This window comes from Leucopleurus acutus (genome assembly GCF_964270905.1).
Source record: "Leucopleurus acutus genome assembly, chromosome: 8".
Classification (NCBI taxonomy): domain Eukaryota; kingdom Metazoa; phylum Chordata; class Mammalia; order Artiodactyla; family Delphinidae; genus Leucopleurus; species Leucopleurus acutus.
The window spans coordinates 101,943,499-101,966,741 of NC_139151.1; the positions used below are offsets into that span (position 1 = coordinate 101,943,499).

At 59.0% G+C, this 23,243-nt stretch overlaps 2 protein-coding genes across 16 annotated transcripts in view; one reads left to right on the forward strand and one right to left on the reverse strand.

The window, feature by feature from the left end:
* Positions 1-237: 237 nt before the first annotated feature.
* On the forward strand, positions 238-5,477 carry SLC22A12 (solute carrier family 22 member 12; the record flags this gene model as incomplete). Its single annotated transcript, XM_082845030.1, is given in 10 exon segments — positions 238-261; positions 265-630; positions 1,335-1,438; positions 1,766-1,830; positions 1,874-2,089; positions 2,164-2,332; positions 4,964-5,055; positions 5,058-5,086; positions 5,197-5,228; positions 5,270-5,477. Coding segments are annotated over 10 exon segments (1,305 nt in total).
* A 6,017-nt stretch (positions 5,478-11,494) lies between these two features.
* The window catches only part of NRXN2 (neurexin 2), a gene marked incomplete at its 5' end in the record, with an annotated part of 99,204 nt that continues 87,455 nt past the window's right edge, over positions 11,495-23,243 (reverse strand). For 11 of the 15 annotated variants that reach the window (XM_082845296.1, XM_082845297.1, XM_082845298.1 and 8 more), the window contains one exon: positions 11,495-11,990. In XM_082845296.1, the coding sequence (XP_082701422.1) occupies positions 11,686-11,990 (305 nt within the window). In that variant the 3' untranslated portion in view covers positions 11,495-11,685. Of the gene's footprint in view, positions 12,573-23,243 lie in introns of all 15 variants that reach the window. The other 4 variants (XM_082845293.1, XM_082845292.1, XM_082845285.1 and 1 more) reach the window with 1 other exon arrangement.

Here is a 23,243-nt window from a genome sequence, read left to right on the forward strand (position 1 = left end):
GGGTCACACCTCACAGGCTCAGGTCCCCGTCGGAGCCACCCTGAGTGACGGCGGCTGAGCAGGCGCTCGGATACCCGCGGGCCAGGTCTGCGAAGCGGGCGCCACTGCCATGCCCCAGGTGGCCTGGCTGGCGGAGCAGGAGATGCCACGGGGGAGGCAGGCCCCTCACGTCAGCCCCTCTGCCCTGGGCCGGCCTCTGTGAAGTGGGCACCTCCACTGGCCCCCTGGGCAGGCTCCATGGCCTTTTCCGAACTCCCAGACTGAGTGGGCAGCCTGGGCAGGTTCCAGGTTCTCCAGATGGTGGCCCTTGTGGTCCCCACCATGTGGCTCACCACTCAGAATATGCTGGAGAATTCCTCGGCCACCATGCCCAGCCACCGTGGCTGGGCGCCCCTCCTGGACAACAGCACTACCCAGGCCAGTGTCCCCAGGGCCCTGGACCCTGAGGCCCTCCTGGCCGTCTCCATCCCACCGGGTCCCAACCACGAGCCCCACCAGTGTCTCTGCTTCCACCAACCACAGTGGCAGCTCCTGGCAACTCCTGCAGCCACCGACTGGAGCGAGGCTGCCACGGAGCCACACGTGGATGGCTGGGTCTATGACCGCAGCACCTCCACCAGCGTGGCCAAGGTGAGGGCCTCCCCTAAGACCCTCCCCAGGTCCTAGCACCTTAGAGGCCAAAGTCACAGATTACAGTTGGCTGGACTCAAAAATGGCCCAGTCCCAGGAGGGACCCGCCACCCCTGGCCTCCACACTCACAGGTGGCTTCTGGCTCCTCCTCGGCCACATTGCCCTACAGGGGTTGGTGGCAGGAATGAGCCTGCAGACGGACACTGTCCCCAGGCTGTGGAAGAGCGGGTGGTACTAGAGCAGGTCTCATACCCAGGCGGCCCTACTGCTGCAACTCGGGCAGCTCTCTCCACCCAGGAGTCTCAGGAGACTCAGGGGAGAGTCGCTGGGTTCCCAGAGGCAGGATCCAGCAAATGAGGGAGAGCGGGAGAGGCGGCCCATCCCAGCAAGCAGAAGGGGCCTCTCTGTGGAACGGGAGGGACGCGGCCTCGGGAAAGCGGGGGGAGGCGCCAGCATTGCGTGGCTGCTGCCAAGGGGCCAAAGCAAAGGAGGCAGGTGAGGCCAGAGAGGGCTTGATCCTGGACCTGTGGGCAGTAGGGAGCCATGGAGGGGCTTAGGCAAGGGGTGACAGCCCCAGAGGTCACCAGGCCGGCCGCCCGGCCCCAGTGCCCTGGGCCTTCCCATCTGGCTCCTCTGCGCCCTCCGCCCCTCCCACCTGGGCTATCCAGCCTCCTGAGCTCAGATCCTCTTCCTCTCCCACCAGGGGGACCTGATGTGTGACTCCGAGGCCCGGAAGCCCACGGCCCAGTCCATCTACCTGGACGGGATCCTGGTGGGAGCTGCTGTGTGCCGCCAAGCCTCTAACAAGTGAGGCCCCCTTTCCGCTCACTGTCCCTGTGCTCCCAGACTCCTGGCCCTGACTGGCCCTGAACTGGCCTCTTGCAGCCGGCCTGGGGAGAAAACTCCGCTTGCAGTGGAAATACCTGCTCCCGGGTCTCACTCTGACACCCTCCAGCTGTGCCGCTGAGCAAAGCTCAGCCCCTCTCCGGGCCTCGGTTTCACTGACCCTCCTCTGCGGCCGTGAAAGGTCATTGCCCTCATCAAACGTTCACTGCTAAAACCTGCTCAGCAACGTGCCTGCCTTCCGCTGCTGCTTGGCTGCCCCTGCTGACAGGGAGCTCACCCCCTGCCCAGTGCCTTCACTCCTGCCTGGGCCGCGGGGGCGCTGCCCACGAGCCCTCCCTCCACGGACGCAGAATGTGGGTCTGGCCCTGAGAGGCACTTTAGCACCGCTATGCTCAGCGGGCGAGCGTAGGGTGGGCACACCACGGACCCGGCCGCCCTCCCCGTGCGTGTGCTGCACATTTGGACTCGGGCTGGTGCTGACCTGGAGCTACTTTCCGACGGCCATGTGGGGCACAGCAGCCGCTTTCCTCCACACCTTCACCGTGTACCGCCTCTTCCGCTTCCTGGTGGCCTTCGCCGTGGTGGGCGTCATGATGAACACCGGCACTCTCCGTAGGGCCCCCGACCCGGGCCGTGCAGGGGCGGCTCGTGCAGCCTCCCAGGCTGACCCGCTTGTCTCCTTGCAGTGACGGAGTGGACATCGGCGCAAGCCCGTGCCTCGGCAATGACTTTGAAAGCCCTGGGCTTCAGCTTGGGCCAGGTCCTGAGGGCCGCAGTGGCCTACGGCGTGCGCGACTGGGCGCTGCTGCGGCTGGCGGGCTCCGCCCCCTTCTTCCTCTGCTCTGTGTACCCCTGGTGGGTGCTACCCTTCCCCCTCCTCGGAGGAGATAACTGCCCACCCTCCCCCCGGGGCGCAGAGGGCCGGGGTGCAGGAGGCCGGAGGGGAGCCACGGGAGCCTGGTACAGCCACAGCTCACCCACTCAACCCAGGGCTTCTTCCCCTGCTCCTCCCACGTGTCTCCACTCCCTCCGCCTTCTTTCCCATCACCTGTCGGCCCTTTCCCCTCTCCAGTCATTGCCTGCCTTGGCAAGTGTGCCTCCAGGCACGTTTTCTGAGCCCCTCCTTCGTGCCAGGCATGGCAGCACTAGGCCAGATGGGGGATGGGATGCAAAGTTCCAGCACACACACACACACACACACACACACACACACACACACACACACCCCACTCCCAAAACACAGCCACAGTCAGCCTTACGTACTGACATTATTGCTAGAGGACAAGGACCACAACCCAATTGTCAGAGGGGGCCCTGGTTCCTCCACACAGGGCTGACACATACGGGAGGCTAGGAAATGTCTGCACTGACCTGAAATTAATCCGGCGTGGCCCTTACCAAGCTCCTGGCACATAGTAGGTGCACAGTAAATATTTGCTGGATGGATGGAGAGATAGATATACAGATAGACAGGCAGACAGATAGATGAGTGAATGGATGGGTGGATGGATGGATGGATGAATAGGTGGGTGGATGGGTGGATGGATGGATGGATGGATAGGTGGGTGGATGGGTGGATGGATGGATGGATGAATAGGTGGGTGGATGGATGGATGGATGGCCCTTCAGGGTAGGGCTGAGCCTCGCTCATCACGTATATATAGGCCCAGCACCTGGTAGTCGCTTGGCCATTGCAGCCACCGCAGAAAGGAGCACAGCAGAGGCCCAGTGGAGGACAGGGCACCTGCACCCGCACTACGAGGAAGGCTGGCTCCACAAATCTCTCCCAGCCCAACAGCCTGGAGCAGAAAAGTTCTTAATATGGAGCCTTTAGCAACTAATTTGCAGTCACTTGCCAGCGCAGGAGGCAATCACATCTCACGCAGCGGCTCTGAGACGGGGTACTCGTACCTGACAGGTGGCCTTCTGGGATGGCAGACTGACCCCCATAACAAGAGGGTGAAGGGCAAATGTCAGTGATGCAGATTCCAGGGCACCCCTACTGGCTCTCTGATGCTGAGGCTGACTCGCGGGGCTGAGCCCCACTTTCCTTGGCAGACAGGCGCACACAGGTGCTATGTGCCCACATGTATTCATTACTCTACTACTTCAGCATGTCAACAAATTGCACTGAGAACCACCACCGGGGGGGGGGGACTGGCTGGTGCCGGGGTGACAGCGATGAGCAGCACGGACAGGATCACTGCCCACGTGGAGCTCGCAGGAAATCCCCTGCATCACAGCATCACAAACCATGCTTGGGGTTTGACGCATCAGTGGGGGATGTGGACCCATCTGAGAATGGGACCCCCTGGCCCCTCAGCTCCCGCCAGCTCCTCTGCCTCTCTTCCAACCCAATTTCTCTTCGTGAGAAGTGTCTGCACACACAAACCCACTCCAATGACCCTGCCTCCCTCACTCTGCTCCCCTCACTCGGCCCCTGCCCAAAAGAGCACCGACGCTCTCTCTCCGGGGATCTCACCTGTGCCCACTGCTCTCCCTCCACACACTGCAGGCCCCCAACCCCCTCCCCTGTCCTGCCGCTCCCCGGCCTCCAGCCACCAGCGTGATGTCCCCATTACCAGTGTCTCGGCATCACAAACGTAGCATCTCCTTACCCCTGCTCCTCCCAGGGCCTCCCCAACGTTGATGGCGGGCCCCCACCCACAGGTACTGGAGTACCTGACACCTGACACCTCCCTCTCCCTCACGGTTGCCGCACCCCAAGTCCAGCAGGTCACAGGGTCTTGCCAACTCTACCTCTAATGTGCGCTTGAGTCCCCTCTCTCCCCTGCTCTGCAAACCCCCAAGGATCTCAGGGACCCGGTGGCTGCGGAGCAGGCGGCCCCGCCCTGGCTGCTGCTGGGGGCGGGGTGTGGGGGGGCAACGTGTCTGGCTGGGGGACCTGAGTCTGGAGGCAGGAGCCTGTGCGTGGTGGTGGGCACGGAGGGGGCTCCGAGGCCTGGATGGCGCAGGGGATCTGGGCTGGATGTTGAGGGGGTGGGAGACAGGTTAGTGTTAGGCCCACCCTGAGCCTGGGCCCTGCCACGGGGAGGGGGCACTGGGATGCCTGAGGCTGGCTGGCACTCAAGAGGCAGCGACTGTCACCGGGCATGCCATTGAGGGCGTCCTTACTGCACGCAGGCCCACCAGCCCTGGGTCCCGGGCGAGGCCGGGGAAGGGCCAGGGGGTTGGGAAGGAGGCAGGAAGCAAGAACAGGGGCCCCCAACCCCAGCCCAAGAGAGGGAGGAGGGAGGAGGGAGAAAAGGTGGCCTGCAGGGGAAGGAGGGTGCCAGAGGGCGCGGCTTCCGCAGCCCCGGAGCCCTGTGCTGCCTCCCCCGACCTCAGCCACCCTGAGCCTCGGCTGCCAGTGAGGCCACTCCTCTGGGCAGAAGGGGATGGGGGGCAGTGAGACTCCTGCAGGCCAGACCCTGGGGACCACAGGCGGTGTCCGCCTTCCACTTCCCTCCCTCTGCCCCACCCCAGGTGGCCGGCAGGCTCAGCACGGTGGCTCCTCCTTACGGGCAGGCTGGAGAGGGGCCTGCGGGAGCTACAGAGGGCGGCTGCCATCAACGGGAGAGGGCAGTGCGGGACGCACTGACCATCGAGGTGAGGCGGGGCTGGGCCTTCCCCCTTGAATCTCTCTTTCACGTGGTCTCAGGGCTGCCCAGGTGCATCCCGAGCCAGCCTGACCCACGGCGCCTCTCTGGGCTGAGCAGGGCCGGGCCAGAGTGAGAGCCCAAAGCCACAGGTAGGCAGTGCGGCCCCTCACAGGTGCATCTGTGCGGGCAGGATGACCGCAGTGGGCCTGGGTCAGACGGCAGCCCGAGGGGGAGCCATCCTGGGGCCTCTGCTGCGGCTGCTGGGGGTACACGGTGCCTCCCTACCCCTGCTGGTGTACGGGGCGGTGCCAGTGCCAAGCGGCCTGGCTGCACTGCTGCTGCCCGAGACCCAGAGCCTGCCACTGCGCGACACTATCCCATATGTGTGGAGCCAGTGAGTGGGCCATCCCCTCCACCCTCCGGAGAACCCCAGAAGAGGGCAGGCCTGGCAGCCACCCCCACTGCTGGACAGAGGGAGAAGCAGAGGCCCAGAGAGGGATAGGACTGGCCCAGAGTCACACAGCACATTTTTGGGAGATTGGAGACCAAGGGCTGGGTCTCCCGGCTGACAGTATGGACTTTGTCCCCTACCCTTCATTCCACCATTTGAGACCTAAATGCCCTAGCTACCCCCCAGCTCCACCTCGGGAGAGATCAAGGGGAAGGGAGGGTGTAGGACTTTGTGAGAGGGAGAGCTGAGGGTGTGACGGCTGTGCTGCAGGTCCTCACGGGCCCCAGACTCTACTACTAAAGCCCCTAGACGTCTATCAAGGCTGTCACTGTGCACCCATCCCCCACGATGTGCTCAGGGAGCTCAGTCCTGGGCCCCTGAGAGCAGGGCAGCAGTATCTCCTAAGTCTTCAGGACGGACACATGTCAGGGGTCAGGCGTGACTTGCACCCACGAGACATAACCCCTCCGTGCCGCTCCTGAACGGGGCAGTAAAGAAAGCAACACACAGCACCCAGGGGTGTCCTGTTCTGAAATCCACACGACTTTAGGCCTCCTGGGAAGCCTGCGATGGGATGGCAGGAGGAGGCTCTTCTCTGCGGAAGGAGAGCAAAGGCCTCGGTTTCCGGAGGGCCGGGGGGCTGCCCCTCCAGCCGAGCCCAGCCTCTCACTATCTAAGGAGCCGCCCTGAACACAGAAGGGGCCAAGGAAGGTGTGATTGGCAGGACGCTGCCCGGTACACCATCACCCGACCCTCTCTCAAGGCTGCTGAGAGAGGAGCAGGGGCACGACCCGACCCGACCCTATGCTTCCTCGCCCCTCACCAGCCCTGAGCTCACAGGCTGACGTCAGCCACGCTCAAAACCTCCCCAGCTTCTCACGCCAACCTGAGGGCTCCGCACAAGCGCCCCTCAACTTTACCAGAGAGACGGCTCGGGCCCTCCCCATCCCCCTCGCTACTCCAGCCACGCAGCCAGGTCTTCTGCCTGGAATGCTTCTGCCACCTTCCCTACCTGACAAATCCCCCGCCTCAGCCTCCCATACCCAGGGCAATGGCCTTGTTCTGGGGCCCAGCGCCCAACCCAAGTCTCCAGTGAAATTCTTACCACGGCTGCGGCCACACGCCTGTGAGTCCCCAGAGGGTTGGAGTGGTCCGCCTCCCCGTGTCCCCAGCTCCCACACAGACCAGAGGGCCATTGGTGCGAGGGAGACGGGAGAGTGAATAAAGGACTGTGCCCCCAGGGTCTGCCGGCGCAGGGGGTGGGGACTTCCTCCCTGGGACGGCCCTTTCCCAGGCCAGCTTTCCTGCCCTGAGTGCCAGCCGAGTGGCTGCCTTTTCCAGCCTCTGCTGTGGGCCAGGCACCGTGCTGGACGCCTCAAGGCATCGTCTCGTTTCATCTTTTCCTGAACGCTTTGTGGTAGCTGTTGCCCCATTTCACATACGGGAAATCTAAGGCTCAGAGAAACTGTGCCTGGGTGCCTGTGACACCCAGCTAGGAGGGGCAGATTAGGAGTCAAGCGCAGGTCCGAAGGCCTCCAGAGCCAGCTCTGGCCCCAACACCCCCAGCCTGGCCTCAGGCCTCAAAGTCTGGGCATCCAGTGAGCTTCTCGAGGGCAGGGCCTCCCTCTGAAAACCATCCCAAACCCCCTCACTGGCATCACTTATGGGGAAACCCAGTGCAAGAGCTCAGATGGAAAGGGATGGGCCCCGAGCTCCCCCACCCCAGCTAACACACTCATGGGTGCAGCAGGAGGCCTTTCCTGCCCAGTGGGGTCCCCGCCAGCTGCCCCATCTACTGAGCCACCCCAGACCTGTGCTCAGGTGGTCTCTGGTCCACCTGTGCCTGTGCCTCTGCTTCCAGGCACCTCAGCAGAAGGCTGCAGCCTCTACACCGACATACACACTCACACATCAGTGAGGGGTACACACGTGGGCACACACGTAAGAAGGTCAACGGGAAATCAGGAAGCAGCTCCCTGGCCCCAGGAGACAGGATCACTCCCTGGCTTGGTCATGCCTGCCTGGGCCTCTGGGGGGTCGCGTCCTTTAGCTGTCTGCCTGTGGCCACCCCTCAGTGAAGACCCCCAGAACAAAGGGGCTGGGTGTGGCATCGTGTTTGTAAAGGTGAGATTTTCCCAGCCTGCCGTGACCGTCTGTCTTGTCTGCCTGCTGCCCAGCTGAGCCTCAGCTGCCTCACTTGCTGTTGCTTAGCATTCTTGGGGCCTTAGGGTATCCGGAAGCCTCCAGCAGGCAGATCCCGGCTGGTGGAAGATGGCCCCTCCTCTCCCCAGCGATGTCCTCCAGCTCACCGAGTGGTCAGAGCTGTCCCTCTGCCCAAATTCAGAACGGCCTTGCTCCTGGTCCTTCCAGGTGGTCACAGCCTTCCAGGACCCAGGGCCTACCTAATTCCAACATGTCACTCCTCACTTAATTCAACAGGACCTAGAAGCTGGGAGGTCCAGGGCCCTGCCCCACTGGGGCAGCTAGGGAGTGAGTGTCATCACTGTGGCAGAGTGGGCGCCCTACCAAGGGAGAAGGGGCCTCCCTCGGCAGCAGCCACAGGCCTGCAATCAGCTAGGTGCCACTACCCGAAAGGCAGGTCTTCACTTGGGACACACTCGCTCTTTTGATGCCCGTGCCAGTTTGCTCCTGGCCCCGGAAGCTGCTGGGCGCCCTGCAGTGGTAGAGGCAAGGGAAGTGGGTGTGGGAAAGAAGAACCCACCACCACCCCTACAGTCTCCGCCCCCCCATGGCAGGAGACGCCTCAGGCAGCAGGCACAGGAAAATGCCTCAGGACCCACTTGGGCCATTCTCCTGCCTCCAGCCAGGCCTGCAGCTCACCCAGGAGGGTGTGTGAGGGAGGACAGTGTCAGCAACACAGGCCCCATGTCCACCCCCAGGAGGAGGACATCCTCCCAGAAGAGCCCCAGCACTGGCTGAGCTTGTGTTCCCTCCCCTGGGGGCTTTCATGGCCAGTGCAGGTCTTCAAGGTCGAAGGCAGCAGCCAGACTTCACTGCAAGCTTCTTCCCCAAACTCCGTCCTTCCTTTCCCATCCCCCTCCCCCGGTAGAATCTCCTGGCACATCCCTGCCAGTACCAGCTGGCAAGGAGCAGCGTGCCTGGAATTCCGGCCACCCCCCCCCCCCCGTATGCTGTTTGGACTCTCCTGGGGGTCACTGCCAGCCCAGCCAGACACCAAGGAGCCCAGGTCCGGCCCAGGTGTTAAGGTCAATATCAGATGCACAGGATGAAGGAGCTAAGAGCAAGGTGACCGTCCCTTACGGACAAGTACACTGAGTCAGCGGCAGAGTCCAGGAAGCTTTCCTCTTACTACCAAGTCCTTGGGTGGCAGGGCTCTTAGCTTCCTTACACAGAGAGGAAAACACCCAGTCCCACAGGCACACGGCAATGAGCCAGACTGGGGCCCATCCTTCTAGCTCCTGCACGCTCCCTCTTTCTGGCCCCCTACTCTGATAGACTATTCAAGGCCACTCTAGAATTTCTGGAGTAAGGATGCTCCCTTCTTGATACCAAGGAAATCCTGCCTGCCTCTCTTTGCTTTCTCTGGCCAGTGGTGATGGGGGAGGAGAACCTGAGCTAAGTCTCCATTCCTTGGACTGAGAGAGCGGCAGCAGAAGAGCCGGGGGCAAGGCCATTACCAGCACAGGAACAGGATGTCTTGACAAACCTGCCTCAGGTCAGGCCTCCCCCCTCGGGCTCCCACAGAGGATTAGAGGCGGCCTCGGTGATGCTGATCTCCAAGACTGAGCAGCTGTAGGAGGCAAGTGGGGCCCAACCCTCCCTCCTGGTGGCTGGTTCAGGAGGGCAAGGGGAGGCCAAGTCCATGGAAACCCACCTTCAGGGGCCGCTGGGGGAAGACTCGCTCTCCCACCCATGTTAGGACTTGGGGGTGGGGGGAGGACTCTCAAGGGCCACTGGGGCACAACCTGTGGTGGGAAGGGTGGTCCCACGATAAAAGCTTCGTCCCAGGATGAGGGGAAGGAGGGGGAGATGAGGCGGCCCTGGGTGGGGCTCCTGTGGGCAGTTGAGCCCAAGGGCCCTCGGTGCTGTCCAGGCCTAAACACAGACCAGGCTTGTGAGCTGGAAGATGCTGCAAGAATGAGCTGGCCAGCAGCAGAGCCGCCCGAGGTAGGAGCTCAGGAAGCAGAACAGGGCGGTGAAGGGCCACAGTGAGCCAAGAGCACGAGAAAGCAGAGCCAGGAGGGGGAGGCGAGACCCACCAAGCCGAAGGCAGAGGAGACCTGAGTGACGGAAGCGTGGCTGAGTCCTGTGTCCAGTGGCGCGGCGGCCCACCGTGGCCCCCTGGGAGACACAGACCCACCCACACTCTGCTTGCTCTCCCGAGGGTGCCCAGGTGCGCGGCTCCTGGTATACAACCCCCATCTCAAGAGTCTCGGCTCCTTTCGACGGAGAGGCTTAAATCCAGACGCATCTCAGCATGTCTGGGACCATGAGCCTGTTTAGTGTCCCCATGAAGAAGCAAACACCTGGTCTGAGGTGTGCTGGCTCTACTTCCACCTGCGGCCACAGGGGCTGCCCACGGTCAGCCAGGAGGGGGCAAGGTCCAAACCCTAGAGATGCAGAAGGGGCAGAGACCGGAGTTAGGCGGAACTAGGGGCCAATCTGGACTCAGACACTGAGTTACCTTGAGACCTTGGACCAGCCACTGAAGCTCTTCCCACCCAGGAATAACATCACCTCTCCCAAGGGCTGTGTCAAGGCCAATGCCCTGCACACACAGCCACCAGAAGGGCAGGCCCTCTTTAGCCACTAGGGGGCAAAACACTGCTCCCGTCTCGGGATTTGTCAGCCCCCAGAGAAGCTAAGGTCCGTGGCCAATGGGACCAGAGACCAGTCATCGCTCACAAGCCTGGGGCCTGTTTGCAGTCTCCTTCCCCAGCCCGCTGGGACATGGGGGTGAGACAAAGACAAGCTGCCCCAAGGTGCCCAAAGTCATGCTCAGCCCAAAACTTTGGGGGCTACTTACCAGCTCTCGTGGGCTCCAATCTGCACCCAGACCCCAGCCCAGAGCTCGGACCAATGTCCCAACAGCACCCAACCCGAACAAACTGCACAGGACCGTTGGATTTGGAAAGTTTTTGTTTTCTTTTCCCACACATTTCCGGGGTTGGGGTGTTATCCAAGACTCAGACACATTTGTTAACAAAGAGAGAAAAAAAAAAACTGGGGGAGCAGGGAGCCTGTGGGCAGATAAGTGACCCCAGCAGTATGCGGGTAATGCCTGGCTCCCTCTCTTCCCTGCTGCCCGCGCCCAATGGGTGCCACAGGCTGCTGCTCGCGATATCTAGATTAATTGTCTTCAATATATATCTGCATTTGCCTTTCCCCTCCCACCCGCCCCCCACCCTGCTCCTCCAGCAGCTTCCCCATCAATGCACGTCGCCCGGCGGCACACAACAGAACAGGTCTTCCCAGGCCCGAGCCCCTTCCCTGGGCGGAACCAGGCAGGCGCCTCCTCCTGGTGGGCGGAGCCATGGCTCTCGGGGCCATCCCGGCCCCGCCCCCCGCTGGGACGCTCCGCCCACCCTCCCGCCCTTCTCCCACCGACTCTGGAAACCCAAAGGGAGGAAAGGAAGGGGGAAACCAGACACACACAAAAAGGAGAACTGGGGAAGGAGGGTGGGGACAGAGAGACATAGCAAGCCTGGGGTGGGGACTGGAGGGCTTGGGAAGAGAAGGAAGGCTGGGGGAACAGAGGGAGGAGGAAGAAAAATGGAGGAAAATGAACAGGACGAGTAGTTGACACTGTACAAAACCCCCAGTCTTCCTTCCCTCCCAACCCCACCAAAATAAAACTACCCCCCTTAAAAAAATAAATCAACCCAGGGCTGTGAGCACGTGCCCTGCCCGATGGGCGCAGAGCTGAGAGGGACAGACAGCCCCAGGACGCACGATGACTCCGCGCCGACGGACGGCAGGAGGAAGGGGACGAGCACGGGATTTTCCTTTTTTTTTTTTTTCATTTTTTTTCATTTTTTTGCGTTTCCTCTTCGTGAGAGAAGTCTGAGGCAGCCAGGGAGTGGGTCCCCAGGGCCCCGGCAGGGAGAGGGCCGCACCCTCCTCTCGGGCCCTCCCAGGAGGGGCAGCTGGCAGTGGGGCGCGGTGCCGGGGCCTCAGACGTAATACTCCTTGTCTTTGTTCTTCTTGGCCTTGCTGGGCGTCTTGGGCGCAGCCGGGGCCTTCTCTTTCACCACCGCCCCGTTGCTCTGGGCCGAGTTACTGATGTAGTTCCGGCTCTGGTCCACCTGGTAGGAGCCCTCGTCGCGGTTGCGGTACTTGTACATGGCATAGAGGAGGATGAGGATGCAGAGCGCCGCGGCCGCCACGATGCCCACCACCATGCCCGTGGTGCTGCTGGACTCCCGGATCACCTCCACTGCGCCCGGCGGGCCCCGCTCCCCAGGCCCCGTGGGGTTGGCTGTGGGCAGATGGGGGAAGCCGGGGGCGGAGGTCACGCCGGGGCGCAGGGGAGGGGGCCTCCGCGGCTCGAAGGACGTGGGGGCCCCGGGCCCCAGGGGTGGGTTCTCCAGCAGGGGCTGCAGCGGGTCTCGGTGGTTCATTTTACCCGCTGGCAGGTTGGGGGCCGGGGCGGAGGGGGCGAGCAGCACCCCAGGGGCGCCCGTGGCCCCATCTGTCCTGAGGTTGGGCCGGGGAGCGGGTTTGCGGGGGGAGAGGAGGGTGGTGCGGTCCGTGACCAGGGGAAAGGTGGTGTAAAAGTCCTCGTCGTCCGTGGGGGGGAGGCTGGAGTCAAAGACCTCCCCGGAGGCAAAGCCCGAGGCCTCGATAGGCTCCTCGCAGTCGCTGTCGTCCTGCTCGGCCTGGCACGGGCCCCCGGCGGGCGGGCGGCGGGCCGCGGGCGGGGGCAGGGTGTCTTGGGTGGCACCCACGCCCGTGAGGAAGGGGTAGAAGGTAGGGGGTGGGGGCACGAAGGGGGATCGGGTGGCCACGGGAGGGGGGTCTAAGGAGTCCTCCGTGATAATGGGCAATATTAACTCTCCTCCTAGAACAAGAGAGAGAAGAGAAAAGACAGGGCGTCAGCGAGGGCCGGGGTGCAGGCGGCCGGCACAGAGAGAGAAACAACAGCCTCACACACCCCAATCGGTTCCAATTGGCCTTGGCGGAGACTAGAGCGGGCTGCGCCCGCCCGCCAGCCGGCCGGAGCACTGCGCGTTAAGCTTTAAGCGGGCAGCGGCTCGGATGCCCTGGGCACCCCACGCACGGGCTCTGTGGCTCTCTGGGTTTTGGTCTTTTGTTTGTCTTAAGAAACCAAAAGGAAAAGAAAGGAAAGGAAATAGAAAAGAAATGGAAAAGAAAAAAGGAATTCTACTGGTTTAAGGCTTTAAAACAGATACAAGAGCAGCATTTCAACAAACCTAACAACAATATCTTTTAGGGTTTTTTCTGGGTTTTTCTCTTGTTTTGCTTTTTTTTTTTTCTTTTGTTTTTAAAAAAGAAGATAGCATACCACGGAATTCAGGCAACTTACATCAACAAATAGGCCGTGTGATTTTAGCATGAAGAAAAAAATTACAAACAGAGCTGTGTAAGCGGGTTCTCCCGGAAAAAATAAGAAAAAAACAACTTTTCCGTACAACGTTTCCTTTCTATCTGTTTGGTATCTCCCTCCCTCACTCTTCTCTCCCTGAACAACTTGCTTCCTCCAGAATACTCTCTCTCCTCCCTCACTTGGGCCCTCTCCCCCTCATTAAACACAAAGCTGAAATCTGCACAGTGAAGGCTGGCGTTGAGGAACTGTTACCACCACTTGGTGTCAGCGTGTGGGGGAGGGAGGGAGCAGTGGGAAGGAAGGCTTGGGGAGGAGGCAACGTGACAGGCAGCTGCGTAGGAATTGCCTCATGGGTGAGAGGACTTGGGAGGGGATGAGCATGGGAAGGGGCTTTGAAGGCTAACTGCAGGTTGGTCATGGGGAGAGGAGAATTGAAGGTGGGAGGTGATGAGGTCCAGGAGGAAGAGCTGGCAGGGACACACGGGCACATTGAAGGAGGGTCCTATCCTATAGGACTTTGGGAGTGGTGGTGAGAAGCCACGTTGAGGTAAGGAGGTGAGGAAGGACAGGGAGTGAGTGAGGGAATTGGGCAGGGACACATGATTCTTGAGCTAACCCTAAATCCCCAACTTTCTCTTTCTTCACCCTCCACCTCTGACCCCCACTGACTTCCCCCCCTCCCCCTCCCCAGAACCCCCATGGGCCGCCAGGACCTGGCCAGGGCTTGACGGCCTCTGGCCCTCTTATTATTGTTTAAAACAATAATAAAACAACGGAAAGAAGAAGAAAGCAAAAAAAGAAAAGAAAATACATACACAGCCATCTGGGAAGGATGCACTTGCTAATATAGGGCCCAGGAGAACTACTGGGGAGGACCTTTGGGGTAGGGGTGTAGGTCTCCTCACTCCCTAGGTCGGATAACTGGGGTCCCTTGGGCCAAAACTGCAATTCCCATCAGCCCCAGAGGGTGAGAATTACAACTCCCATTAGTTCTTACAGGGGTGTGGACCACAATTCTCATCAGCCCCTGGGTCAACAACTACAACTCCCATCAGCCCGCTGGGCCCCCTCTCAAACAAAAGCACTGCAACCCACTGGTCTGGGGTAGAACAGAGCTGCAGCCCTGGGTCTAGGTGGCTGGTGGAAGGGCTCCCTTCTCTTGGAGGGGCAGCTCTGGGCCTGGTAGGGGCTGTAGGTTTCCTCTCTAGCTCTCCCTCCAGGACAGCTCAAGCCCTGCCCCCATCTGAGTGCAGCTCCCTGGTCTCTCTGCAGGGTTTGATTTTCAGAGATCACACCACAAACCTCCCACCTGCTCCATGGGAGGCTTCTCAGGGCTTCCCCGACAGACCCCTCTGCCCCAGTGCATCCAGGCCAGCCATGTGCCGCCACCACCACACCTTGGCACCTCTTCTCCTCCTCCCCCCACCCAAAGCGCTCTGGTCTCCACCCTGCTGTTCAAACACCTCTGCTGATCCTTCAGATCGCAAGCTCCAGCAGTTTGGCAGAGCTCAGCCAAGACCTTGCTGTTGAACTCACAGCCTTGCTGAGCTCCTCAGGCTGCTCTCCCCACCAGGCTCCAATCTCCCCCTGGACAGGGGCTCACCTGCACCCCAGATTGTGAAGCCTCGGGGCACCTGGGCTTCCACCGGCTCAGCCACACTGGAAAACTGAGCCAAGAGCAGAGAAGCATGTTTTGTGGGGCTGGAACTGTCCAACCCCGGCTTTTTATGGAGGAGGATGCTGAGGCCTGGGGTGGGCAGGACTTCCAGGGTCTTCCAGGTGTCACTGTCAGGCTACATGAATGAATAGACTATCCAGTCCCTTCTGTGGCTCTCAGAGGCCAGGCGAGGGCCAAGTCTCACAAGGAGCCCCGGAAGGCCTGACTCATCCTCCCCACGCCTGCAGGAATCTGCTAGGCTGCTTGACTCTTGGCTTGGATTTTAATGTGGGAGGCCAAGACCTGTTCTGTCATTAATTCCTGTGTGACTGTGGGCAAGTTTCTTTCATTTCCTGGGCCTCAATTTCCTCATCTATAAAATTAGGGTATTGGGCTCCAGGCCCAGGGTGAGGCCAAGGCCTGGATCCCAGCCTGTGGATGAACATAGTTTGTCCTCCCATCCCTACTGAGCCCTAGACCCACCAAGGATGGCCCAGCAACCTGGCCCCTGGGTAAGTGGCAAACTCAGCTGTTAGGTCTCAGGAGGAGGCTGGTAGCCCTTCGAGTGGTAGCATCTGGGCCCAGCCATGATAAGGTTCCCTTCCCTGTGTGGACCCTGAACACATCTGGGGTCCTCACTGCTGGCCCACACCACCTGCCCCCTTCCTGAACTTTGCCTTCTGTTCAGAACACCTTTCCCCCGCTGATATCTCATTCATCCTTTGAATCCAACCAAATACCTCCTCTTCCAGGCAGACCTCCAGAGGCTCCTCCCTGCCTTGGGTGCCTCTGACACCTTGTCCCTATTCTGTCCTGGAGGCACAGGTTTGGACTCACTGCCAGGGAAGGCCCTTGCTGGGGACACATCATGGCCCAAGGGGTTGATCAGGCCAATCAGGGCGTAGACCTTGGCTTTCTATCCTTATGCTCACCTCCCCAGTAGATGAGGGTGTGTGGGGGCTTCAGGCCTTGGACCGCAGACAAATCCTGCTCAGCCTGAGCCTCCCCCCACCCCCACCACCCACAACCATTTGCCCCAATTCACTGGTTCCTTAGGTCCTTAGGACACACAGGCTCCCAGGGTCCCCCTGTGCAGCCTCCTGCCTCCCCCAACCCTGCCTCCAGAGCCCTCCCAGTCCTGGTCATATTGACTTCTCGGCCCTGCCCTTCAACCCCAGCCAATTCCTGGCCTCCATCTCTGGGTCTCGGTCCTGTGCCTGCGTCCCCAACTCCTTCGGGGACTTTCCCTGGCCCGAGGCTTTGACAGCATCTCCTGAGGGTGCCCTGCCCTCACTCACATCCCCCCACACTGCCACAACTGCCCCTTGGTGTCCCCTTCTCCTGGCCCTGAACCTCAGCCTCCACCTCCCATGCCACTTCCTCCCTGGGCCCTACACGCCTCACCACAAGATGACACACTACTGAGACCCCACGCTGCCTTCCTTCCCCAACTCTCACTCAAGTCGGCCTGGGCTCTGTGGCAGTGAAGTCACACACAAAGTAGGGTACCGTCTTTTCCTGGGGTCATGCAGGAAGGGTCAGGCAAGCTTGTGCCAATGAGAAGTTAGTGGGGCCTGGAGGGGGGCAGGAACTCTCAGAGACTTCTCACTGCAGAAGTCCAACTGGGGGCTCCCCAGGACACCCCTCCCGCTGGGCTTTTAGGGGTGCAAACTCATGAAGACTCATGGTGCCTCGGACCCTGGGTCCAGCTCTATGCCAAGGGTGCGCATTGGGATGGGGTGCCCCTGGGGGTCTGATAAGGACCCTAGGCAGCCTCCCTCCCCTCCCCCACTTCAGGCAACTGCAGCATTGGGGAAATATTCACAGGAGCACTTATCATAGACGCCACCCACCCTCTGCTCCTAAATTGAATTTCAGTGCATGTCAGTTCCGCTTACTAAAAGGAATTCCATTCTGGCCAAGGAGACCACAAGCCATTCCCGAGCACCCTCCTCCCCCAGCTCCCCTGCCTCTGGGGGCTGCTGGACAAGCAAGCTGGGCCCTTTCTGCCTTTAGGGCAAAGAAGGCCCTTGACTGAAAATCTACCCAAGAACCCCATTCCCTCCCAAGCAAGATGTGCCCACCCCCAAAGCAGCATCTAGAACTGAGGCTGAGCGCCAGAGACTAAGCAATCAGCTGCCTGAGGCCTCATCTGCCAGTGCTGGGTGCCCTGCCCAGGCTGTGACGGCAAGAAGGCCACTAGTCCACAGGGCATTGCGTGTGGATTAGAAACATGGCAGACCCTCAGTGTGGCCACAGCCCTGCAGGTACACCATTTGGCAAACAGTGTCTCTGTGCAAAACTGGAAAAAGGCATTCTGTTCTCCTGTGGGCACAGCCCCGCTCCAGGGCGCAGGACACACAGCTTGGCAAGCAGAGCACTGGCTAGATTTCAGCCCTTACTCACCTGTTCCAGCAGAGAACAATCTGTGCAACTGTGTGCAGTGGCCTGAAGGGTACCACCCCTCCCCACCCGGAAACCCACACACAGCAAGGGCAAACGTCAAGGTGGAGTCAAGGTCAGAGACGGTGAAGCGCCTACTGTGTGCACGCACGTGCACCCACCCCTCTGAGGGTCTGTTTCTGCGCAGCTGGGCACGTGTCTCTAAGCATGTGTATGTGTGTGTGTGTGTGTGTGTGTGTGTGTGTGCGCGCGCGCATGTGCGCACGCGCTCGAACCTCAATGGATCCAAGCACGTGAGCATGCATGTCAGCGAGTCTTAGCGGACGTGCGTGCATGTGAGTGAGCCTGTGCTCTGTACGTGGTTTGTGTGTGGTCCGCCTGCCTCTAGGCCTGGGTCCGAGCTCGTGTGTGCATATGAATGCATGAATGTGTCACTGAGAACATGTGAGCGTGCTACCACGGGTCTGAACACACGCGGTTGTGCTTCTGTGACCACCTTTTGCCCTCGGGTAGTGAGACTACATTTCCCAGCATCCCTTGCAAGTAGGTGCGGCCACAGGAGTAAGCAGTGGGCAGTGCCAGTACCGGCCCATAAAAGCTCCAGTGCCCGATCCTCCGCACTCCTTCTCCTCCTTCCAGTGACCTTGCAAACCACGTGTTGAAATGGAGGAGCCACAGATGGGAGGTCTCTGGATTCCCCAAGCACTCCTTGGGGCAGAGCCACCTGCTGGTCAGGAGCACCTGACCACCTCACCTGAGTCAGAAACTCCCCTTGAAGGACCCACTGAGATTCGGGGGGAGGTTATCTGTTACAGAAACACATGTTACCTTAACTAATACAGACACAACCAGAAGTGGGTGTCACATTAACAGAAACCTGTGGCCCTCAGGTAACAATTCAAGAAAATGGATTTGGAGGCTGGAAAGATGCAGAACCACATAATGCAGCGGCAGGACACCTGGCACCAACCGTTGCTTGGGACAGACCACGTGCTTACTGAGGCTGAGGCACTAAGGGAAGGTGCCAGAAAAGTCGGGACAATGCCGGCTTTTACTTTCTGTGTTTGGTAACGTATTACAAGAAAGAAACAACATTAGACGAGAATTGGTGCGTTTGCAACAGAGATGAAGGGACCAGAGAGAGCCCAGAAATGCGGGGCCGGCAAGTGTCAGAAGAACCACTGCCCCCAAACCCCAAATCTTAAAAGAGAAGATGGGAAACGGCTTTCAGGGATAGTGGCCCAGTGACACTTCCACCTGAAAAACGGGGCTCAGCCTTGCCTCCGGGATCACACTAAGGGTGTGTCTCCCCACCTATTGTTTCAAACGCCCTCAAGATAGTCACCACTAAATTAAGAGAGAGGGCAGAGAAACAAGGAAATAAACAGGCTTGAGAATTATGTCTAGGAGAGAACTCTGAGTGTCGTTCCGTTGACTGTTGGAGCCTTAAAACAACCTTTGGGCCCCCAAATATGCATGAGCAGGAAGAGAGGGCTGTCAAGGCTGTGAGACCTCCAAGGAGGTCATTTTCCCGACACCCACCCAGAGGATGGAGGACTGCGAAGGGTCTGCCAGAGGGCAGCGCCAGGGCCCCAGACAAAGCAGAGGGGAGTTTCTCCCACACAGCAGAGGTGGGGTTTCAGGGAGAAACTTCCCCACTACTGAGGGCAGAGCCTCAAGCTGCCTGCTGGCTGGATCTTCCCAACACTAGGAACTACAAGCTGCTGTGCACCCTCCATCCTTCCCTTGGGATGCAGGGTTTTGTGGTGGTGGTTTTCTCTGGCCCATCATGGTATTCTGGGTGTGTGTTGGGCTGTATGGGCAGTGAGATCAATTATCCTTTTAGTTCATGGGTATCCAGACCACATATGGGTACCCAGGAGCCAAGTCTGGACCCAATGGAGCAGGTCCATCTCCCAGACATCCTCACCTCTGAGATGACTATCCTAACCGGGTAGGGCTTCGGGTGTCTCTCCTGGGTAGGAGTGGGTGTGTTCTGTCGGCGGGGGGAACAGGGGACTGGATCGTTGGTGACCCAAAGCCCAGACTGTGGCAAATAAATGGCTAGCTGGTCACCAAATCTGTTTTTGCTTCCTCCTGGACTGCCTGGAAGCTAGGTCGTGCCACATGACCGAGCTCTGGAGAACAGAATCAGTAGAGCCCATGCACACCTGTTCCTCCCAGGCCTGGCCCATAAACCCTCCCCTTCATGCCCCTCCCTGCGTATCCCCTTCCACCACAACTCGGGAAGTCACGGTGAAGATGGTGCAGCTTCAAGGTGGAGACAGACCAGCCCTGAATCAGCGCCCTGAAAAGAGCTGCTCACCGAAGTGTCCATCGACAGATGAATGGATAAAGAAGATGTGGCACATACATACAATGGAACATTACTCAGCCATAAAAAGAAATGAAATTGAGTTATTTGTAGCGAGGTGGATGGACCTAGAGTCTGTCATACAGAGTGAAGTAAGTCAGAAAGAGAAAAACAAATACCGTGTTCTAACACATATATATGGAATCTAAAAAAAAAAAAAAAGGGTTCTGATGAACCTAGGGGGAGGACAGGAATAAAGACGCAGATGTACAGAATGGACTTGAGGACATGGGGAGGGGAAAGGGTAAGCTGGGACAAAGTGAGAGAGTGGCATGGACATATATACACTACCAAATGTAAAATAGATAGCTAGTGGGAAGCAGCTGTATCGCACGGGGAGATCAGCTTGGTGCTTTGTGACCACCTAGAGGGGTGGGATAGGGAGGGTGGAAGGGAGACGCAAGAGGGAGGGGATATGGGGATATATGTATACATATAGCTGATTCACTTTGTTATACAGCAGCAACTAACACACCACTGTAAAGCAATTATACTCCAATAAAGATGTTAAAAAAAAAAAAAGCTGCTCACCCATCAGGAACAGTGTTTATAACTTTACGTGAAGGAGAAGTCAATGTCTATGTGTTTAACCACGGGTGCTGAGAGTTTCTCTGTTACAACTAGTGTTACCTTAAGACACGTTGGAATCTGAACATGTTTGTGCCTCTGTGATTCTGAGCTAGATGTGTGGGTCTGAGCACATGTGTCTGTGCCTGTGGAATTAAGCATGTGTACGCCTCTGAGGGCCCTGTGTATGTGTGCACGGGGGCAACGCCTCTGTAGTGGGCCGAGTGCATGAGGCTGCTTCTCTGGGTCTGAGCACACGTGGGCTTATATGAAGCCGAGTACACATGTATGTGTGGGTCCTTGTGGGTCTGTGTGCTCACCTGGTGAACACGGAAGCATGCATTTTACTGTGTCTGAACATGTGTGATTGGCCTGAGGGTCCACGGATATGTGGGTGTCCTTCTATGTGGAGCTGCATGTGTACTTCTAAGCATATGAGTAAGTACACCAGCAGCTGTGAGCGCCCGTGTCAGTGTTGGCCTGACTCTGTGTGTGTGTGTGTTCACGTGTGTGTACACCACCGTGGGACTGAATACGAGTATGCATGCCTTGAGGGGTCTGAGCACGTGTGTGTGTGTCTGAGCATAAGGCATGCACATCAGAGTAAGCCTCAGAAGGTCTGAGCTGAGGTGGGCCTCCGAGGGTCTCCTTTCCTGGGGCGGTGGGGCAGGGGCGCAGGTCTGTGAGTCTGAAGAAATGTGTGCGTGTGCCTGGACCCCTGGGTCTGGGCACACACAGCCTGCCTGAGGATGCACACACGTGTGCCCTCATGGCCCTCAGCATGAGCACACACGTCGGTACACGAGGATATGCCTTTGAGGATGTGTGTGTCTTAGAGTACGTGAACAGATGTGCAGGCGACTGTAGGTCTGAGCCCAAGTGTATTTGGGGGTGGTGCTGTGACACTCGTGCACCTCTGTGAGCCTGGGCGCAGACGTGTACATCCCTGAATTCACACGCCCACGTGCACGTGTGTGCCTGCATCTCAGAAGGTCTGTGCATGTTGTATACGTGCCTGCCCTGAACACGCACACACACACCTGTGATTCTGAAACATCTGTGAGTGTCTGTAAGTCTGAGCTCACGTGGAGGATTCTGTGGCCTGAGCACGTGTGTGAGCATGTGTGTGATGCAAGTGGATTTGTACACGTGTGTGTGCCTCTGTGAGCTGAGTGTGGATGTGGAATTCTGAGAGTCTGAGGATTCGTATATGCCTGGGCCTTGAGGGTCTGAGCACATAGGTGTACGTGTCTGGTCTGGTACATCTGGTCTACTCCTCGATAGATGTGCACATGTGCGCTGTGCAGTGGGTCTGTGCAGTGGGTCTGTGTGTACATGGATGTGCAGCTCTGAGCACATGCAACTGCCTTGGTGGCTCTGGTCTACTCCTCGATAGATGTGCACATGTGCGCTGTGCAGTGGGTCTGTGCAGTGGGTCTGTGTGTACATGGATGTGCAGCTCTGAGCACATGCAACTGCCTTGGTGGGTTGAAGACATGCTGCGTATGCACCCTTGTGCAGCTGAGCTCGTGTGTAAGTGTCTAAACAGGCAGACACCCGTGAGTCCACATCTAGGTGTGGAGTCCTAAGCCCACACATGCAGGACTGTAGCTCTGAGCACACGTGTGTACCTCTGTGAAAATGTGCACGTGTGTGGGTTTGTCTGTGTTCATCGGACTCCCGGGGCTCTGAATACATGCGTGTCCTTTAGATCTAAGCACCTGGTGCCTCTGTTGCTCTAGGCACAAATGGTGTATGCCCTTTAGGTCTGAACATATGAGTACCTGTGGAAGTGGATGTGCGTGAGCTTGCTGGTAGGTCCATAAATGTTTGTGCCTGGACATGGGCGTGCCTCTGGTCAGACACGAGTGTGCATGTAGCTGGGTCCCTCTGTGGGTCTGAGTCTGTGTGTGCACTTCCTATGTGCCTCAAGGGGAGCAATTCCTACAGGGGCCAGGCCCATAACACACGGTGTGGGACAGGCCGGCTAAGGCAGCGAGGGGCATTGGGTCACACTGCCTACTATGCAGGGCAGGTCCCCATAAAGGTACTCCCATTCAAAAGAAGTTAAACACCGTGTCCATCAACACAGTACTCTTGGCTGGGCTGCCAACCTCAGGTAAAATAACCATTAGATGATGGGCTCTCCAGGCTAGGGAGGCTGGGACCTGGGGTCTGTGGAGGGGTCCAAGTCAAGGGAAGGTGTGAAACGTTTCAGGGATGACCCGAGGCTTCATACCTGGACCCAGGAAGGAAGATCTGGCAGGTGAGAGGGGTGCAAAGAGCCTGCGGTCAGCCCCTGGGTAGCTGCTGTCTCCAGCCAGGCTGCCTCCACCTCTGACACTGACCTTGGAGCCCAAGGAGTCCTGGTTGTCTGCTAGAGAAAAAGCCTCCCTACACTGGGGGCACAAGAGGGCTCTGGCCTGAGTCCCCTCCCTCTCCAGGTGGGGTGTATCACAGTCTAAATCAGCCTGAGGGACCCTGGAGTCATCTTGGTCGTTGTCTGGCCTCCCATCAAGATAAAAATCCAATTTAAGCATTTCAGGGCAGTATGAGCGTGGAGGTGCAGACATACGCGATGCACACCTGTGGGTTGCGATGGTTTTCTCTGGGGGCTCAAGCATGCACTCTGCCCTCCCTCCCTCTTATTTTTAAAGCTGGATGCTGGGCTGGCCCGCCAGCCTCTCCCCATCCCCCAGCTTCCATTCCTCCTCCACCCTCCTTGTCCCCTCACATACTTGGCCCTTTGATGCGGGGAGGGCAGCTGACCCGCCCACTTCAGCTCCTCCTCACTCCGTGGTCCCAACACAGCCTAAAAGAGCTCGGCCCACCTGTGCACGCGCTCAGCATCACACCCAGGTCCCTGACAAGACCCCGGGCTGGGGCTGGCAGGCCAGAATTTTGGTGGACAGGATGTGGCCTTGGGGTAGCCCAGTGTGCGCTTCCCGTCCCTGCATCATGGCCATCTGCAGGGTCCAGGGAGAGCAGAGGCTCCTCCTGTCACCTGGCAGTTCCCACCCCTGAGTGTGCAAACACATGTGGCAGGGCCAAGCCGGGCCCTTTTCTCGTGACCGCACAGCCTTTTGTCCCCAGAGTCCCATCCCGGGGCTCTCAGGGGACCATGTGTCACAGGTGCTCCCCGCAGGCCTAGGCTTGAGGTACT